The sequence below is a fragment of the Gymnoscopelus braueri genome (genome assembly GCF_963280865.1).
Source record: "Gymnoscopelus braueri genome assembly, chromosome: 3".
NCBI lineage: Eukaryota > Metazoa > Chordata > Actinopteri > Myctophiformes > Myctophidae > Gymnoscopelus > Gymnoscopelus braueri.
This window is the reverse complement of record NC_137612.1, coordinates 31365126-31382847: the sequence shown is the minus strand read 5'-3', so window position 1 is coordinate 31382847 and position 17722 is coordinate 31365126. Positions and strand designations below refer to the sequence as shown.

The 17722-nt window shown below is 43.1% G+C and overlaps 1 protein-coding gene across 3 annotated transcripts in view; it reads left to right on the top strand.

Annotated features, from left to right (window-relative positions):
* The window catches only part of slc12a5a (solute carrier family 12 member 5a), a gene marked incomplete at its 5' end in the record, with an annotated part of 197374 nt that overhangs the window by 134454 nt on the left and 45198 nt on the right, over positions 1–17722 (top strand). For all 3 annotated transcript variants that reach the window (XM_080422664.1, XM_080422663.1, XM_080422665.1), the window contains 2 exons: positions 5702–5802; positions 7865–8002. In XM_080422664.1, the coding sequence (XP_080278790.1) occupies positions 5702–5802; positions 7865–8002 (239 nt within the window). The remainder of the gene's footprint in view (positions 1–5701; positions 5803–7864; positions 8003–17722) is intronic.

The following is a 17722-nucleotide window of genomic DNA, read 5'->3' as shown; positions in this document are numbered from 1 at the left end:
AGGTTGTAGTGCCTCATAGTCCCTGATTTGACTGGAGCTTTAGATTGAGCTGACCTGAACTACAACCCAATTATGGTATGCCAGTGGTTCTCAAAGTGGGGTCCAGGGACCCCAGTGGTTCTCAAAGTGGGGTCCAGGGACCCCAGTGGTCCCTGGGGGGGTTCCAGGGGGTCCCAACTAAAATGAGGAGCCTATTGTATACTTCAATGTTTGAACATTTCTCAAATGTTTTGAACATTTCAGAACATTTAAAAATGCCCAAAATAGGGGTTGAAACTGGTTAAACCCTCACCCCACCATACCCTCTACTCCCGCTATGTCAGCAATCAGAGAGAAGTACGACAAAGAGAGAGAGAGAAACACACCCCATTGGCTTGATTACATTACATGGGTGAGTGTTTTCTAGGAGTGAGAGACGGAGGGGAGAAGTGATAGTCAGCTTGTGAACTTACAACCCGCATGGTTTTGGACTCGTACCAAGAAAGTGCTGGCAGTGTTACGCACAGAAATGACAGAATCCCCAAGTTTTGTTCGTCTGTTTGTTTCCATTTGATTAATTCCATTGCAATTCCTGGCTGTTCTGCTGGATACATAATGTGCCCTTGGGCTGATTAGAGCAGGAAATAGTAAACATGAACACGACTTGTTGTTTTGTTTTACTGCAAGTGAGCAGACGTTCCATTTGTGACTTTGACTTTAGCTTTTTGTCCCTTTCCTGCAAAGGAATTTATGGTGTGCATAAAATATCTAATTGCAATTTGCCGGCGACAGGATGCACAGTACGATGGTCTATAATAACAATGATTAATGTCATTTAGAGAGCACTTATGAAATAAAGTTACAAAGTGCTAATCAAATCAAAGAACAATAAAACATGACAATGTATTAAAAAATTTAGTGAATCAACAATACGTTTTCAACATCAAAATTATGTAAAGGCCCTTTGATAAAAGCAAGCAATAACATAAGATTAACAATGGAAGCCAAATGACACCCCTTGTCCTTAAACGATCAATCGGGCAAAGAAGACACTCCTCAAGACAAAACCCTTGGGCAAAAAAAGAGGAAGAAACATTGGGAAGGCTCGAAGGTCGTAGCACTTGGTGCAGCGCACTCGGTGCCGCGCTATGAGCTTGCTATTTTTTAATAGCCCAAAGTATAAAATAATGGTTTTAGCAAAAAAATCTAAAATGACACAGTGTTCCCGGATTGAATGGGTTAACTACACTTAACACGCACGCACGCACGCACGCACACACACACACATACTTATGCATACATACATTGCACACGAAACGGACAAGTTGTCTCAGCCTTTATTGATCACCACCGCCTCAGAGACGATCAATAAAACAAAGTCAAATAGTTTTCAGCAAGCACTCCTCTGTGCCTCTGTTCAAAGATCGGTTTGAAAACTCTGAATTGCCCCAGTGAGTCTCCAATCAGATACTAGATAGAGAGCCTTTTCAGAGCAGACATTTTGACAGGTAAACACAGTTGAAGGTAATAACATGTTTCATTTAGGTGATACTGTGTGCCAGCATGGACATAGGTTTATTCATTTCTCCTCATTTCTGTTTGTCATTACAGTGTTGTACTGTAGTTGATTTGTTCATGTTTTGTGCAGTTTATTTTTGTATATATATATATATATATATTTGATAACTCTAGTGTAGCCAATTAATTGTACCCCCTTTTTTACCCCCCAATGAGCTAAGAACTAGTATTTGGCCTAATGACACTACAATTCAACCGCAATACTTTACCTCCTCTGTAGCAGTATAAATATAGAACTGCAATATAGCCTCGTACAGGTATAACTATGTGATTAACTGTACTGCTTTTCGGTTGCAACAAAGCTGGCAGTGGACCATAATCTATGTCTTATCTTTTCCACTGAAATAGATTTAGCCTTCCACTCCCCCATCCCAGCACCCTGCTGAGTTGATAACAAGATGTGTGTCAGGTGAAGGTGACACCGAATTGGCAGTGGGAGTGTGTGTTTAAGCACGGTTACTGTTAAGTGTACGCATCTATTTGTGTGTGGACACACGTGCCCGTGTTAAGATTGCGCGTGTGTCGTCTCTTCCCCTTGCCGCTATACCCCCTCAGGCTACATGAAGGGCCCCCTGCCAGCGCTCTGACATTTCTCAAAGTGGTTTTATGCGGCAGACACCTTGTCTACCATTAATAACACATGATGAAAAGTCACTCCAATCACCTGCCAACTACTTAGTACAGGAATGACATCACCGATATGGATTTTACTTAAACTTTCAATCTGCGGTTGTCTTTCCTGTGTCACAGGAGACTGTGAAACATGTCACACGGCCTGACAGTATTTCATCATTTAGTCCTTGATCTGGTGCCCTACGTTTCTCAGTGTGCTCACAGTCCTTGCAGTATATTTGAAACTTGCATGCAATTTTCAAATCGCAGATTTCACAGGTCTCTTTAGGTAATACAATTGCAAATATGTTTTTAAGTGTGTTATAATGCAGTTTTGTGTCATACAAGGTACTTCAAATGCAGCTCATTATTTGTACATACTGTACTGTATGTGTCCAATATGCATTATGCATCAAGCTAGTTAACACAGAGGCACTCTGGTTTCAAAGCTGGAACTGAACATGCTGATCAGTGTGCATTCAGATGGTCACATGATCGTGTGCCCTGAAGCGTTGGATCTTGACCATAGATACTGTACCAAGAACACCATTATACGATTTCTTTCCATTGTTGGATGGATACGATAAGACTGAAGGAGGGTAAGCTGCCTAGGGGGCGCGGTCGCAGCAAACACTCCTTGAGGGCTCTTGTCAATTATATAAAAGGGAGAATTTATCATTCCTTTGATGATGAAGTTTTAATTACTACGAGTATCAGGAGAAATGGACCGTAGAAAGATAAGTGATGGCTGATGGGATAGAAGAGTCATCTTTAGGGCATTAGCCCTTCAGAGTAGAACTCTGAAGTGTGTGTGTGTGTGTGTGTGTGTGTGTGTGTGTGTGCGTGTGCGTGTGCGTGTGCGTGTGCGTGTGCGTGTGCGTGTGCGTGTGTGCACACGCAGAAGGGAGTAAGTGTCTGCAGGAGAGAAAGGGGGCGTGCACGTACACAAGTACACATGTATGTCAGTGTGTGTCCTTGTGGGCCCTACATGTGTTTCAGTGCATATGTGTCACTCACTGCATCGCTTTTGTATCTTCGGTCGCCATACATAAGTAATCTTCCGTATGTTCGCTGTGTTTGTAGATCCTTATCTCAATGCTGTGGTCTAAAACTAGTGTGGTTCTAGCCTCCAGAGACGTGTGCAGCACTCATGCATCCTAGCAGGCACATCATGGACCCTGCTTCCTTGGCCTGAAAGGGTAAAAATAGCAGAAAAGTAAAAGCAGCGTGCTCTGAAAACCCACTATGTGGTGACTTGTAAGTGGCTGTAACTCTTGTTTTAACCAGGGCATACGTTTTAGCCCAGCAGGTCGAAGTGAGCTGAACCTTAAGTGATGCAGTCCTCTAGTTTTTTACTGTCATTCCTCTTCCTCTCTCTCACTCCCTCTCTCCCTCTCTCCCTCTCACCCTCTCACCCTCTCTCCCTCCCTTTTGTCCTCTCTCCTTCCCTAACCATCCCTTTCCCATTTCAGCTGTAGCTACTTCATCGCATTTGTCCGTGCCCATATCTCTCACCCTGTCACAATCCTCCCTTGCCTCATCTATCTGTGCCTGTCTCCATCGTCCCATTCATTCATTCTCTCTCCTCCTATCTCTTTCTATTAACTTCTCATCCTCCGCCTCCTCTCTCTCTCTCTCCCGCTCTCTCCCACTCTCTCTCTCACTCTCTCTCTCTCTCTGTGTGTTCACATCTCACCCGTATGGATCCATTTGGGTCCATTTTTACACTCTGATTTTACTGTGCGTCGTCCTCTTGCTGTCAGTAGGGCAGTCTCTCTGTGGCGGTAGTGTAGTGCAGGCAGTCAGCGATGCCCTAGTGTGGCACATGGCTGCGGCAGTGTAGCTATAAATAACTTGGTCTTGCGGTGCTCGGTCCAAGACATGACCTACGGGCAGTACGGGGCCAGAGGGACAGCAATCTGCCGTCTACCTGAAGCAACGCTCGAGGCATGGGGAGGGCAGGGATACACAAACAAGACAGCTAAGGATGAAGCGATGCTCTGTAAGATGTTTATCTGTTGCTGAACCATCACCACTAAATTCCTGAGGTATATATTCTAAAATTGTGGGTTGGGTTGCAGCTGCCTGCGTCGCGATGCAATATGTTGTGAGCTTGTAGATCGGCTAGTCTTGGCCATCGTTTGACTAAGCATAAATCAGGCTTTAGTAAGCAACATGCAGGAGCCATGTTTGGTACTATGACCCGCCGGGTCACAGAATGATCCACCACAACAGAATCTCACATGGTACGCTTGCATAAAACAAGGTTTAACTTGTACAGATTTCACATTGTCAAATATTATTTGACAATATGTTAAATCTGTCTAAGCCATCAAAAATAACTCAATTGATTAGTCAGTCAATGGACTAGCCATTGCTATTGGTTTCAAAGGTCAAAATGAATTATAGACAATACCAGGCCAATAGATTGAAGTCCGATGAGGCACAGTTCACATATTGATCCTGTTACCTAACTAACATCACATTTAGTTTTCTTATCTTGGTAAACTGGCATAATTCAAGCATTCACTTGTTTTAACACTGACATATTTTGTAGGGTGAACATATAGTAAACACATTGCACACACACCCTTGGTTTGTTTTTTTCTATTGTAAAATATTGTGAGAAAGCTTGTCCTGTCTGATTCATCATACTTTACGTAGATATAAGATAAGAGCAAGACTACAGATGTCCGATAATATTGGCCTCCCGATATTGTCGGCTGATATCGTGATGATCGTTTTTTATTTATTAATAGTTCAACTGCTGTAGGGTTAGGATTAGGCATTTATGAATGCATCCAGTGGGGCATCACAATAGAGAGTATGCACATGCGTCACTTTTCCACCGGGACACGCCCCCTCATCTAGACTGAGTGGCAAAACATTGAGCAGCATGGAACATTGGAGTTTGGAAGCGCTCGTTGGAAATCACTCAACGGTCCTGCATACCACCTGTTTCTAAATGTCACATAATGCAGGAGGCAGCAGGAGTTATTGAAAACGAGTGCTTCCAATCTCTGACACTCTGAAAAATAATCACCTGCACAGAATTTATTGACAGAAAGTAGCTCATAACATGTCTACGGTGGAGTTTTATGAAACAAAAACTTCAAGCTTTCCGTACAGCTGCCATGTTGGCGAGTTTAACTTTGTTTAATACAATCAGATAGGACTTTTCTGTTTGGATGTATGGGCTGTCAAGGCCAGAAAGTAGTTTTTTGCCACTCAGTAGGCGTTCCCGCATAACTTCCGGGTACGATGATGTCACGCGCATAGCCTCTATAGGCATAATGTGTTCATTCCACGAAAGGAGATATGTGATGTTAACCTGACATTAGTTTTGGTGAAAATATATATCGGTATCGGTTGATATCAGAATTGGAGACAATAAGAGACAATATCGGAAAATCGGATATCGCGAAAAAGGCCCCAATATCGGACATCCCTAATCAAGACCAAAATCTCTTCCCTGAGGATGGAATTCAGGGATCTATACTGATCAATGTTGTTTCTCTCTCTCTCTCTCCAGGTGACAATAACCCCAAGGAAAGCAGCCCCTTCATCAACAGCAGTGATGCTGCTGCAGAGAAGAGCCAGCAGTATGATGGCAAACACATGGCCTTGTTTGAGGTACAGTGCAGCTTATCCACTTAAACCATATAGACCAGGGTTTCTCAGACGTTTTTATTTCAAAGACCCCCAGTTTGGTATGCATTAGGCCCACAGACCCCCGTAACTCAGAGAGCGTACAAATGGAACCAAACATGGACCCATTTGAGTCCATTTGGTTCCATTTGTACACTCTCTGAGTTACAGACCAAGAGTCCATTTTGTTCCAAACTACTGTATCTGTCATTTAGCTGGGGACCCTATGGAATCCCCACAAGGACCCCTGGGGGTCTCCGGACCCCACTTTGAGAACCACTGATACTTTGTTGACCAGGGTCCACCACGGGCCTTTGCCCCCCTCTACACCAAATATCTTCGCTGAAAATAGCCGATCTACAAGATTAGAACCGAACCGATAGCCGATCTACAAGACAAGAACGTGCCACGAGCTTGTAGCTCGGCTATTTCCACCTAATTTTTGCCTATTTTTGCTAAATGTTCGCCTATTATGACATGCCCAGAATAGGGATGCTAGGGTTCTTGTGGTTTTAATACACATTCACAAAGGCTTGCTTGTGCAGACCTTTGGCCATTAATGTGTAACCTGCATTACAGCAAGAAGAAGGATTATGACGCACGCACGCACGCACGCACGCACGCACGCACGCACGCACGCACGCACGCACGCACGCACGCACGCACGCACGCACGCACGCACGCACACACACACACACACACACACACACACACACACACACACACACACGCATGTTTGCTCATGCATACATTTAGGTGTGACGATACAGCTTTTGCTGATTGATAAGAAGCAGAATTCATGTAACACGCTATACATACACGTACACGTACGTGCTCGCACGCGAGCGCACACACACACACACACACACACACACACACACACACACACACACACAGACACACACACACACACACACACACACACACACACACACACACACACACACACACACACACACACACACACACACACACACACACACTCACTCACAATTCAGTGATTGAATGGGGGTTCTGACATCGATTAATGAGGGTAATTACTGTGTGAAGGGCAAAGGGGATCTTCAGGTTAATACAAGCAATCTAATACTGCTACAGGAAAGGACTCGCCATTTACCTTGGCCCAGAGCAGTTGTATTTACGCTCTATCCTTATAAGGACTTCCTGTTTACACCAAAGACGGAAAAACTACGTTATTACACAAATAATGATTCTCCCTCATCGGGTTTCATCACAGCACAGTGACAGTGCATAAACATACAGCACCCTGCAAGCAGCATACCATACATGCCATGAAAAGCTTATCTCTAGTGATCGAAGACTCAATTTTGACTCTTTTTAATATAATGATGGACATCCTGCTAACTGCATGTTCTGGAGCAGTGGATTGGCTTACTGCCTTTGCATGGTGTCCCTTTTCCTCTACATTCTACACAGAAATGTCCCTCTGCATATGTTACTCAATAAACGGATACAAAAATAAAGAAATGTCCTTCAAAATGTATTTACAATTCAAAAGGAGTACGTCATATGTCATAATAGGCGAATGTTTGGCAAACAATAGGCAAACATAAGTCTGAAATACCGAGCTACACAGTAACTAAGTGCATTTACTCAAGAGGTTGTAACTCAAGCAACTTTTACGTACTTTTACTTTATTTGAGTGTTTCAATTTTTTCAATACTTTTATACAACTACTCAATAACTTTAAGTACAAATAATGTACTTAATTTTACTCCGCTACAATTGTTTGAAAACTTAAGTTACAAGTCACTTTGTAGATTTATATTATTATTACAAAACATACATTGATACATTTTACACTTTGTCTATTGGAATTGTATAATCGGAAGATCTTCTATTTTTTAAATCATTTTGAAAAATGTGAGTACTTTTACTTTGGTACAGTATGTACATTTTGATGCCAATACTTTTGTAATTTTAGGATGTGGTACATTGTGGCACAGTTCCGGAGTACTTAATTATTCCACCACTGGGAGTACACCAGTTGTTGACTGTTTGCGCGTGTTTGTCTGTGCCTGTGCAGGAGGAGATGGACACCAGTCCCATGGTGTCGTCCCTGATCAGCAGCCTGGCCAATTACTCCAACCTGGCCACAGGCAGCAAGGAGCATGAAGAGTCTGAGAACAACGAGGCCGAGTCGTCACGCAAGAAACCTGTCAAGGTATGATGCTAAACGCTTATAGCACTGGTTCTCAAAGGACCCCAACACTCTTCTTTTTTCCGAAAATGTTGAACCAGTTCAGTTTCTTGCCCTGAACTGGGAACCAAAGTGAGCGTGTCACTATTCTCCAGGTTGTAAGAGGCCGATGCGATATAAACAGTGGCAAAAGCAAACGAAAAAACAATAAATAAAAGTGAAACTGTAGCTGCCATTGATGATTGAATTTCCCCCGTTAAACGGACACTTTGACCGGTCATATTCAACACATTTGCCGGCCAGGCCTGGAATCGAACCTGGGGCAACTGGGAAACGCAAGGCGGTTCGCGGCTGGTTCCGTGAAAGCACCAAGTTTCCAAGGATCTAGAACGGATCCAGATCTAGAGTTATAGAGAGTTTGGAACCCCCTCAAGGAGGTGTTCCCCACTTTAAAAACGACTAATATTAATACTGTTTCTTATTATGTAATGATGATGCTAATGAATGCCAATACATTATACAAAACATTTGGGGAGGTTGATGAGAGAAACTGACATAATCTAGATGTTTCCATACTGCACCCACACTTTTGTATTGCACTTTAAATTAGGGCTATCAAAATTAGAAAATAATAAATATAATAACACAATTAACACATGGACAGAATGATCCGCCCCATAAATCCCATAATTCCACCCACTCTGCTGCACTAGTCGTCAAGCTGTTATCTGACGACTGATACATCCAAATAGTGATCCAAACGGAATGGAAAGAGAACCTGTGTGTGGCCCTATTATCTGCATGGGGAAAAAACACATGTCGCTTATTGCCAGAAAAGGCTGCGCAATTTATGTAATCATCGGCTCACATCAGATAGCACAACAGGGTGAGGGCGAGAGACACAGAGAGAGAGAGAGAGAGAGAGAGAGAGAGAGAGCGATTGAAAGAGAGTCATATCCCTTACCACATAAAAATGGGTATATTTCGGGCATAGTTATGAATGGTGATTAATCATGATTAATGAATTATTAATCTGTGATTAAGTATTGTAATCGTTTGACTGGCCTACTTCACATATATTTTTTTGATATTTAAAGTCTCATATGCAGAAGGTCGCCCTAGTATAGCGGTTAGAGCATACGCCTTTCATGCAGAAGGTTGTGGGTTTCGAACCCTGCCTGTGGTCGACGTCAGCAAAGGGCATGCGGTCAAATGGGTTCCTACCTCCTAACACCAAATCAAATGGGTTAAGATCTGAGCCAAGTCTCCTGCAGGAGGCACGTCTGGACAGGAGTCTCCGAATGCAAGAACAGATGATAATGATTAATGATGATGAAAGTGAAAGTCTCTGCAATACATAATCCTTCCGACGTCAGAAAATATGCCGGTTCGGAAAGGCTTCCCGAACTATAGTTCAGAGGTGCACAGGTTCTGAGGAAAAGTTCTGGGACCGCCCTTCCGAAGCTCGGAATGGCGTCAATTTGTAATTATATCACCTCCCTTTCCCGAAGAAAAGTTTGGAGGGTGGGCAGGAGTATGGACCGCACTTACTGTAAGTTTGAAAACTCCCCATATAAAGTTCATCATTGTGTACAGAATGGTGGTTAGCAGAGCCAGTGTTCAATTCAGTATTGATTGGCTGCTCCGTCTCACAACTGACAGCTTCTGTATGAGCTCTGGCCCCACCTGTCTCCCTGGACGTCCAATCAGGAGATGCCTGATGGGCAGAACTCAGTGAAAGGTTTTGACTCATAACCTCTTCTTCTGTAATGACTCACCCAGTTCTGATCTCTACCTCATCGTACTGCTCTACAGGTTACGTTTGCTTTTTCCATTGATTGAAGGAAGGAAGGAAGGGAGGGAGGGAAGGAAGGAAGGAAGGAAGGAAGGAAGGAAGGAAGGAAGGAAGGAAGGAAGGAAGGAAGGAAGGAAGGAAGGAAGGAAGGAAGGAAGGACGGACGGACGGACGGACGGACGGACGGACGGACGGACGGACGGACGGACGGACGGACGGACGGACGGACGGACGGACGGAAGGAAGGAAGGAAGGAAGGAAGGAAGGAAAGAAAGAAATCATAACTAAACAAAACTTATGCTATTCATCTACTGTATTCCTTGAACAGTATAGAAACAACTAGAACAGAACAGAACAGAACAGAACAGAACAGAACAGAACAGAACAGAACAGAACAGAACAGAACAGAACAGAACAGAACAGAACAGAACAGAACAGAACAGAACAGAACAGAACAAAATGGAACAAAACCGAGTAGAATACTATAGTGGTTTTCAACCCTTTTCATATCAAGGTCCATTATTTATTCGCCATTTCAGACACAGACCACCATTTGATGAGATATCTCAGACCCAAGACTTTGAATATTTTGTAATCGTTGGATACGATTTTGTCCACAATTCCATGCTGTATTGATGTTGGTATCATAGGAGAGATAACAGGCAAATGTTGATCAAAATAACAATTCTTTCATTAAGTATAACGCAGATGTTTAACAATAATTTAACTCTTGAGAGAGTAAAATTAAACGGGTCCATTTGCTTTCATTTTCTAGATCTATAAAGGTCCTTTTGGTTCCCAACTCTCCATCATTTAGCTGGGGACCACCTGGAACCCCCTCAAGGACCACCGGTGGTCCCCGGACCACTGGTTGAGAACCACTGCTATAGACTACAACACAGTGGAAAGCAATAGAATGGCTACAGAAGCCCATGATGATTTTATTCTCCCATGATCCCAGCATATACCCTGCTGTTTCAGGCATGAGCCATCAGGTGTGTGGTGGTCTCACCATCCCTGGGAGCAGGTCTAATTTCCAAGTGTCTCCCCAGCCTTTCAATACTTTAATTATTCTGCACGCTACAGCAAGCAGCTGCTTCTCCAATCAGCAGGCCATTCCACAGCCAATCTCCCCATCACCAAGAGAGGCTTTTCATTAAGGCAGCCTGTGACATTTTATCGCCCTGACAGCGACCCCCCCCCCCCCCCAACACCCTCTTTCTCACCCCCCGATCGCTCTCTCTCTCTCTCTCTCTCTCTCTCTCTCTCTCTCTCTCTCTCTCTCTCTCTCTCCCCCTTCTTTCTTTCCTCACTTCACTGCAGTAGTCGATCTCCATCTCTGTCTCGCTCTCTGTCTCGCAGCCCCGCCCCTCTCTATGTCTCCTCTCACCTCCACTTATTTCTCTCCTCGCTTTACTGCAGTGAGACCATCTCTGACTGTTTCTACGTCTCTGCCAAACTGTCTCTGTCTCTCTCTTTCTCTTTCTCTTCCTCTTTCTCTTTCTCTTTCTCTTTCTCTTTCTCTTTCTCTTTCTCTTTCTCTCTGTCTCTCTCTCTCCCTCTCTCTCTCTCTCTCTTTTTCTTCTCAGTCTTCAGTCAGTTCACTGAGCATGTGGCAGCAGAGGGGAGCAGGGGTTTCTTCAGTCAGTTCACTGAGCATGTGGCAGCAGAGGGGAGCAGGGGTTTCTTTGTCGCTGCTGTGAAAGCCAAGCTTATAGATTTCGTCAGCCTGTCACACGGGTGAACGGTGCAGAGGTCATCCAGGTTATGATGAGAGCAGTCACACGTAATCTGCAAACCGTGCTCCTCATTGGAGGCTTTTACACAGCAGTGATGATTAATGACACTCTGAGGGAAATGATTGATGCTTGACTTTTACAAGTTTACAACTAGAGACAAGGCAATTATTTGTGTTATGTTTTGGTCTCAGGATTGTGGTTTTTGCATTAGCTTTTATTTAATGTAATACGTGTTGATTCATACAGTATAGGCCTATATTCTTTTCCACACAAAACACAATTCTTGAATTTTGTGTGAATACATATTATACAGTGAATTCTGTATGATATATAATATAGTATGTATACATCATTTTTTACTGCATTTCTTTTTTCCATTTTTTGTAGTTGGAGTATTTCTTTCTTCTTCTTATACAGTAACAGTGCTACTTCCATTTGAACCATTGATTTGCTTTTTGTAACACTTAAAAGTCATTTTCAAGACATTCAATCATACTTTTATTCAAGTAATTTCCATTCAAGACATTTTTCATTATGTCATTCACACTAGAGAACAGACAGTGATTCTGGGCTCTGTATTAAATGAAGAGTCCAGTATCATTAAATGATAATGAGAACCCTCCCAAAGCCGGGTTCATCAGGACCCACAAAATGAAATGCAAAGATCACACCAGACCAGACAAGCAATTAATTAGGATGGTGAAAGAAAAGAAATAAAGTGATCGGGTCCTTTTTTTCCTTCTAGTGAGCTGGTCTTTTCCAGTACTTTTCTAAAGCCTGATTTATAAAAAGATCAGCTCTAGCTTGTAGATCAGCTATTTTTGCCACGCAACATTGTGGTTTGCGACCGAGTATACATTAAACATTATAAGTAATTTGTAAATATGTACTTTTACTCGGACTCAAGTGGCACTAAACTAGTTTTGGATAACCCAGTAAGTACTATATCCTCCCCTGCATTTTATGGCATAATGTTCCCTTGCGCTAATGTTGTTTCTCTTCCAGTCCATTGTGTTTTATAGCACCTCCTCAATCACACACATGCGTGCACACACACGCGCTTACACACGCTTACACGCGCTTACACACGCTTACACACACACACACACACACACACACACACACACACACACACACACACACACACACACACACACACACACACACACACACACACGCGCGCGCGTCATTCTACACTCTAACGTTAGATGGCTGCACCTCATCAGTATGCTCATCAGAACCCTCCTGAGGGTTGTACCTTGATTAATGACGATCCATGTTGTATATTACTGCCATTGGGCGGTCAGTTGACAGAGTTCATTCATAGTGGACCTAAGTAGAGATTACACAGCTCACATATTGTCCACTTAGCCAGCGGCGCCAGTCACTTCTAACGTACAAGTAGCAATACCACAATATAGAAATACTATAGAAATACATGTAAAAGGCCTGTATTTGACTTGATTAAAGTACATTGCATCAAAATATACTTAAAGTGCTAAAGAAAGGGTACATTCTGAAATTGAACGGCCCATTTAAAAATTAAAAATAATAAAAAAATCAAAAATAGCAGATCTACAAGCTCACAATACATTTCAACACGTTGCAATGCAATGCTTTGTGAGCTTATACTGTAGATTGGCTATTTTTTATAGCCGAAATAACTATTAATTAAAGTTTTCAAACAATTGCAGTGGAGTAGAAGTATAAATTATCTGAAAATGTACCTCAAAATTGTACCTGTAAGTAAATGTATTGAGTTACTTTCCACCACTACCTCACATCAGCAACTCTATAGACTGGAGACTCCTCAGGTCACACCACTTACTGTAGCTGTGGCTGTACAGTACAATGTGGTGGATGAATAGATACAGTAGAGTAGATAGTCTTTTAACCTAGAATATTCTAGTAACACAGTACATGCAGTGTAGTATACTATGCTGGCTATTTAGAGGTATAGAGTAGGGAGCATCCAAGGCACATTTGGCTGCATCATTCATTCTTCTGCAGTTAAGTGATGGATACGGCTCTCTCTCTCTCACTCTCACACACACACACACACACACACACACACACACACACACACACACGCGCACACACACACACACATACACACACACACACAGACTCACAGACAGAGAAACACGTAAAGGCTTGACCGCAGAGTGACTGCTTAATCCACAGTGGACCAGTGAGGCAGGCTGATGTTGGCCAGCGTCTCCTCTCTCTGTGTCTATTTAATAATTCAGCACACCTGAGTAGAAACACATTTGCCCTATCAGCTGCTGTTTGGCCAGCAGAGCGTGGTGATGGCATTACAAGCTCCCCGCTCCACCTCCCCCCTCAGTCTGTTATAGTCCTGTCCTCCCTTCTCCTCCTCCTCCTCCTCCTCCTCCTCCTCCTCCTCCTCCTCCTCACACCTAGCTGTCTCTCCTCTGGTAATCACACTCCAGACACACGAACATGGCCTGGATTCATTAACCAAAGGCCTTGTATCCTCTATATATCCCATTGGTTCTCAAACTTTTTCATGTCAAGGTCCCCCAAGTTCATGTGTGTTCGGCCACAGACCCCCATCTGAAAATATTTTGTGCCACGGACCCCCCCATACAAGATTTGTTTTGTTAAAATATTTTTAACGTTTTTCAAGATTCTTTTTTTTAAAACAGCAGATCTACAAGCTCGTGTTGTGTTGTCCTTGTACAGTAAATCAGCAATTTTCAAACAGCCAATGTTCTATAGGTTTAAAGTGGTTAAACCGATTTTTTTATTTTGGGGACTCTCTGGAAACCCCCTCAAGGACCCCTGGGGGTCCCCGGCCGGACCCCACTTTGAGAACCATTTCTCTACCCCGGGCTGTCTCCTCTCCTCTGATATGCCCTTCACTTACTCCTTCTTTTATTCCATCTGTTCTTCTCCCTTCTCTCTTTCTTCATCTGTCCATGCCCTCCTCTCCTCTCCTCCTCTGTTCTCCTCCTCTGTGACTTTGGGGCTGTGTCCACAGAATTCTTTTTTGAGCGGCAGAGCGCCTTGGATATCATGTCAAGAGTGCCTAGTAAGAAGCGTATGTTTTTCCGTGCTCAAACGATTGTGTCATCTGCATTATTAGCACACATAGCCTAGCTGAAATAACGGTAAACATTGACTTCTCATGGTTGGGGTTACGATTCAAAATCAGGTCGTGAATTACTGGATTGTCAGACACAGCTGGGATAGGATCAAACGTGGCAATGATTAGCGGCGACACAACTTTTTCGGCTTGAAGCGCTCCGTACAGAAACGCTGGACGCTTCTCTTCTCTTCTCTGCTCTTCTCTGCTCTTCTCTGCTCTTCTCTTCTCTTCTCTTCTCTTCTCTTCTCTTCTCTTCTCTTCTCTGCTCTTCTCTGCTCTTCTCTGCTCTTCTCTGCTCTTCTCTTCTCTTCTCTTCTCTTCTCTTCTCTTCTCTTCTCTTCTCTATTATGCAATCACTTGTACATGCCCATAATTATTACACAATTATAATTAATTCTACTGTATAAGTATGAGATGACTATAATTACCTCTCTACATACATATTTAACTATACTTAATTACAACTTTAAATTTACTGTATGCTATTACTGATATCTTTGTGCACTGCTTGGAGTATGATATTATGATTTTGTGTTTTGTCACTTTGGTTTGATATTAAAAAAAAAGGTGTGCAAAAGTGTGTTTATATTGTATTATAGTCTCAGGGCCCCCTTGAAAAGGAGATGGTATATTTTTAGGGGTTATTCTCCTTATCCTCTCCTTTCCTCTCATAATTGTGAAGTGACTATATAAAAAGACAGTCTTTTATCTTTTTTCTTAGCTTAAGACAGTTCCTTCCAAACCTCAGGGACCGGGACATTTCTTTTTCTATCCTTCAAAAACACGCAAATATGCATAGTCCCCCACCTCCTTGCTGGGAGGTTTGTTTTCTTTCATTTTTCCCCCCTGCAGCTAAGAGGATGAACTTACTTCCACCCTGCCTTTCTTCTTTACTCTTGTCTTATCAAGGTTTGTATCTAGTGAAGAGAAATTGCTACCTTTGCTGCTCTCAGCAAGTTCACAAGCCGTCCGTGGGAGGAAGGTAATAAGAATAGGACAGAAAACGATGAGAAAGTAGAGAAAACAACCGGAAATAATAAAATATTAAATAAATGGAGGCCTTGGGGAGGATAAAAAGGGAGAAATGGGGCGTTGATGAGCTGGGGGGGTCAGTAGGAGGGCAAGAAGTGAGAGCAGGCAGGGAGGGAGGGAATTAAGGATAGGGAGGGGAGGAAGGGAGGAAGGAATATATTTTCAAGTGGACTAAGGTGGCTTCATGCCCACTAGGGGTGAAACAGTTAATCAAACTAATTGATATAAACAATTATTTAAAACACATAATACAATTTAGTAAAATAATGAGTGTCCCCCCCCCCCACACACACACACACACACACACAAATGCTCAAAAATAAAAAGCAGATATACAAGTGTAAAAAAGGAGCATAATAAGTGGTAAATCAATTCGTTGATATATAAAATATATATAAAATGCGTTTCTCAATTTTTCACAAGGAATAGATGGAATAATACAAAAAAAACTATAGCTGCTGCCCTAGTGATGTTGATTGGACATGGTTTGAAAGGAGAAGCTGCGGTGGACATCAGCGTTAAGGGGATGCAACACCAAGTGCATCAGCATTGAGGGGATGTTCCACCCAGTGCACCTGGTGCAAGGAGAGCATCATTAAGTCTGCTCTACTCTGGTGAGAGGCTCATGGTGGGTGGCAGGGCAGCTGGCCATACTGAATATGTCCCGCTGAAGTGGGTCCTATGGCAGCTGTTGTGAAGGGCCCTGTTGTGTGAGTAGCACACCTGAACCATCCATTTGGTGGGTTGACTACACTTCCCAGGGGGCCGGTGGGCAGCTGTTCCTTCCCACCTCAATGGTGGCATACTGGCCTACCTGTGGCTGTGTGCAGAGGCAGTCAATGTTCTCTCTGTGTGCGGCGGCCCAGTCTCAGGGGAAATCATCACACCGCTGGCTACCAGCCCATTACCATTACACAGGAGCTCATTTTTGCACTCTCTCTCTCACTCCTGCTCTCTCCTTCCCTCTCTCTCACTCTCTCCATCACAGTAGAGGCTATGATCGCTGGATTCCCAGTTCACAAATGAACAAATGAAATGCCAATTGAGTTCCGAATAGAAAAGCGGAGCTTGCGATAAACATCGGGCCTGTTGCTCACTGCATCCGTTTCAATTGATTCAATACATGCTCAGACATTAGTACATCTGTCATGCCTGTTATTCAATGTAATCTCATTAGGGAGCATTTATTTGGTTTCCAGATGTTATAGTCTGGTGCCTGTTGCCGTATCCTTCAGCCCTTGACGGTCATGTAAGCACTCTCTTATCTATGTCTGTACATCTTGTGTAACCAGGGTTTGTGCCGTGGTATACAAATCAAAACCTTGTTGTTGAGTGTGGATTATAATTTATCACTCAGCTATGAGCTGCAGCAGGGCTGACACACTCGGTCTGCTCTATTGTGATCCTCCATTGTGTGAGGGAGCTGGCAGAGAAAATGTCATTTTCCCAATCTGAAGAGGGTTATTGCCCACTTTGGTTATGTTACCTTCCTAGGTGCATTGCTCGGGGATGTTGCAGCTGTTACAGCTTTTGTTGCAGTAGTGAATACATAGCATGTACATGCCTTTTGGAATAAGAATCATGTCTGTAATCTGACATCATTACTTTCTGGCACTCAAAATGCTTTTCATCCTGCAAGTCTTCCAAAACGTCTGTGAGAATGACCACAAAACCCACCAGATAACAATGACAAAACCATTTTTCTCCCCCCTGACTTCTTCTGTAGCATGAACCAATGCAAAATTCAGTTTTTCCACACAGCCATACTTTCTCTCCCTATATCGGGTTGGTAAAAGCTGCTCTCTGGAAAGGTCACAAATATTTTTCAAACAACTCTGATCTTTGATCTGTTTTGAAATGATCTATTTTGGTGACGGTTACAGTGTTCTAATACAGTGGTTCTCAACCTTTTCAGGCTGTGATCCCCCAAAAGAATCATATTTGAACTGGGGACCCCCCACCCTGACAAATCATCCCGACCCACAGGTTGAGAACCACTGTTCTAATATACTTTATACACACCTTACCTTTCGACTTCAAAGCTCCCCAGGATAAAGTCAGCAACA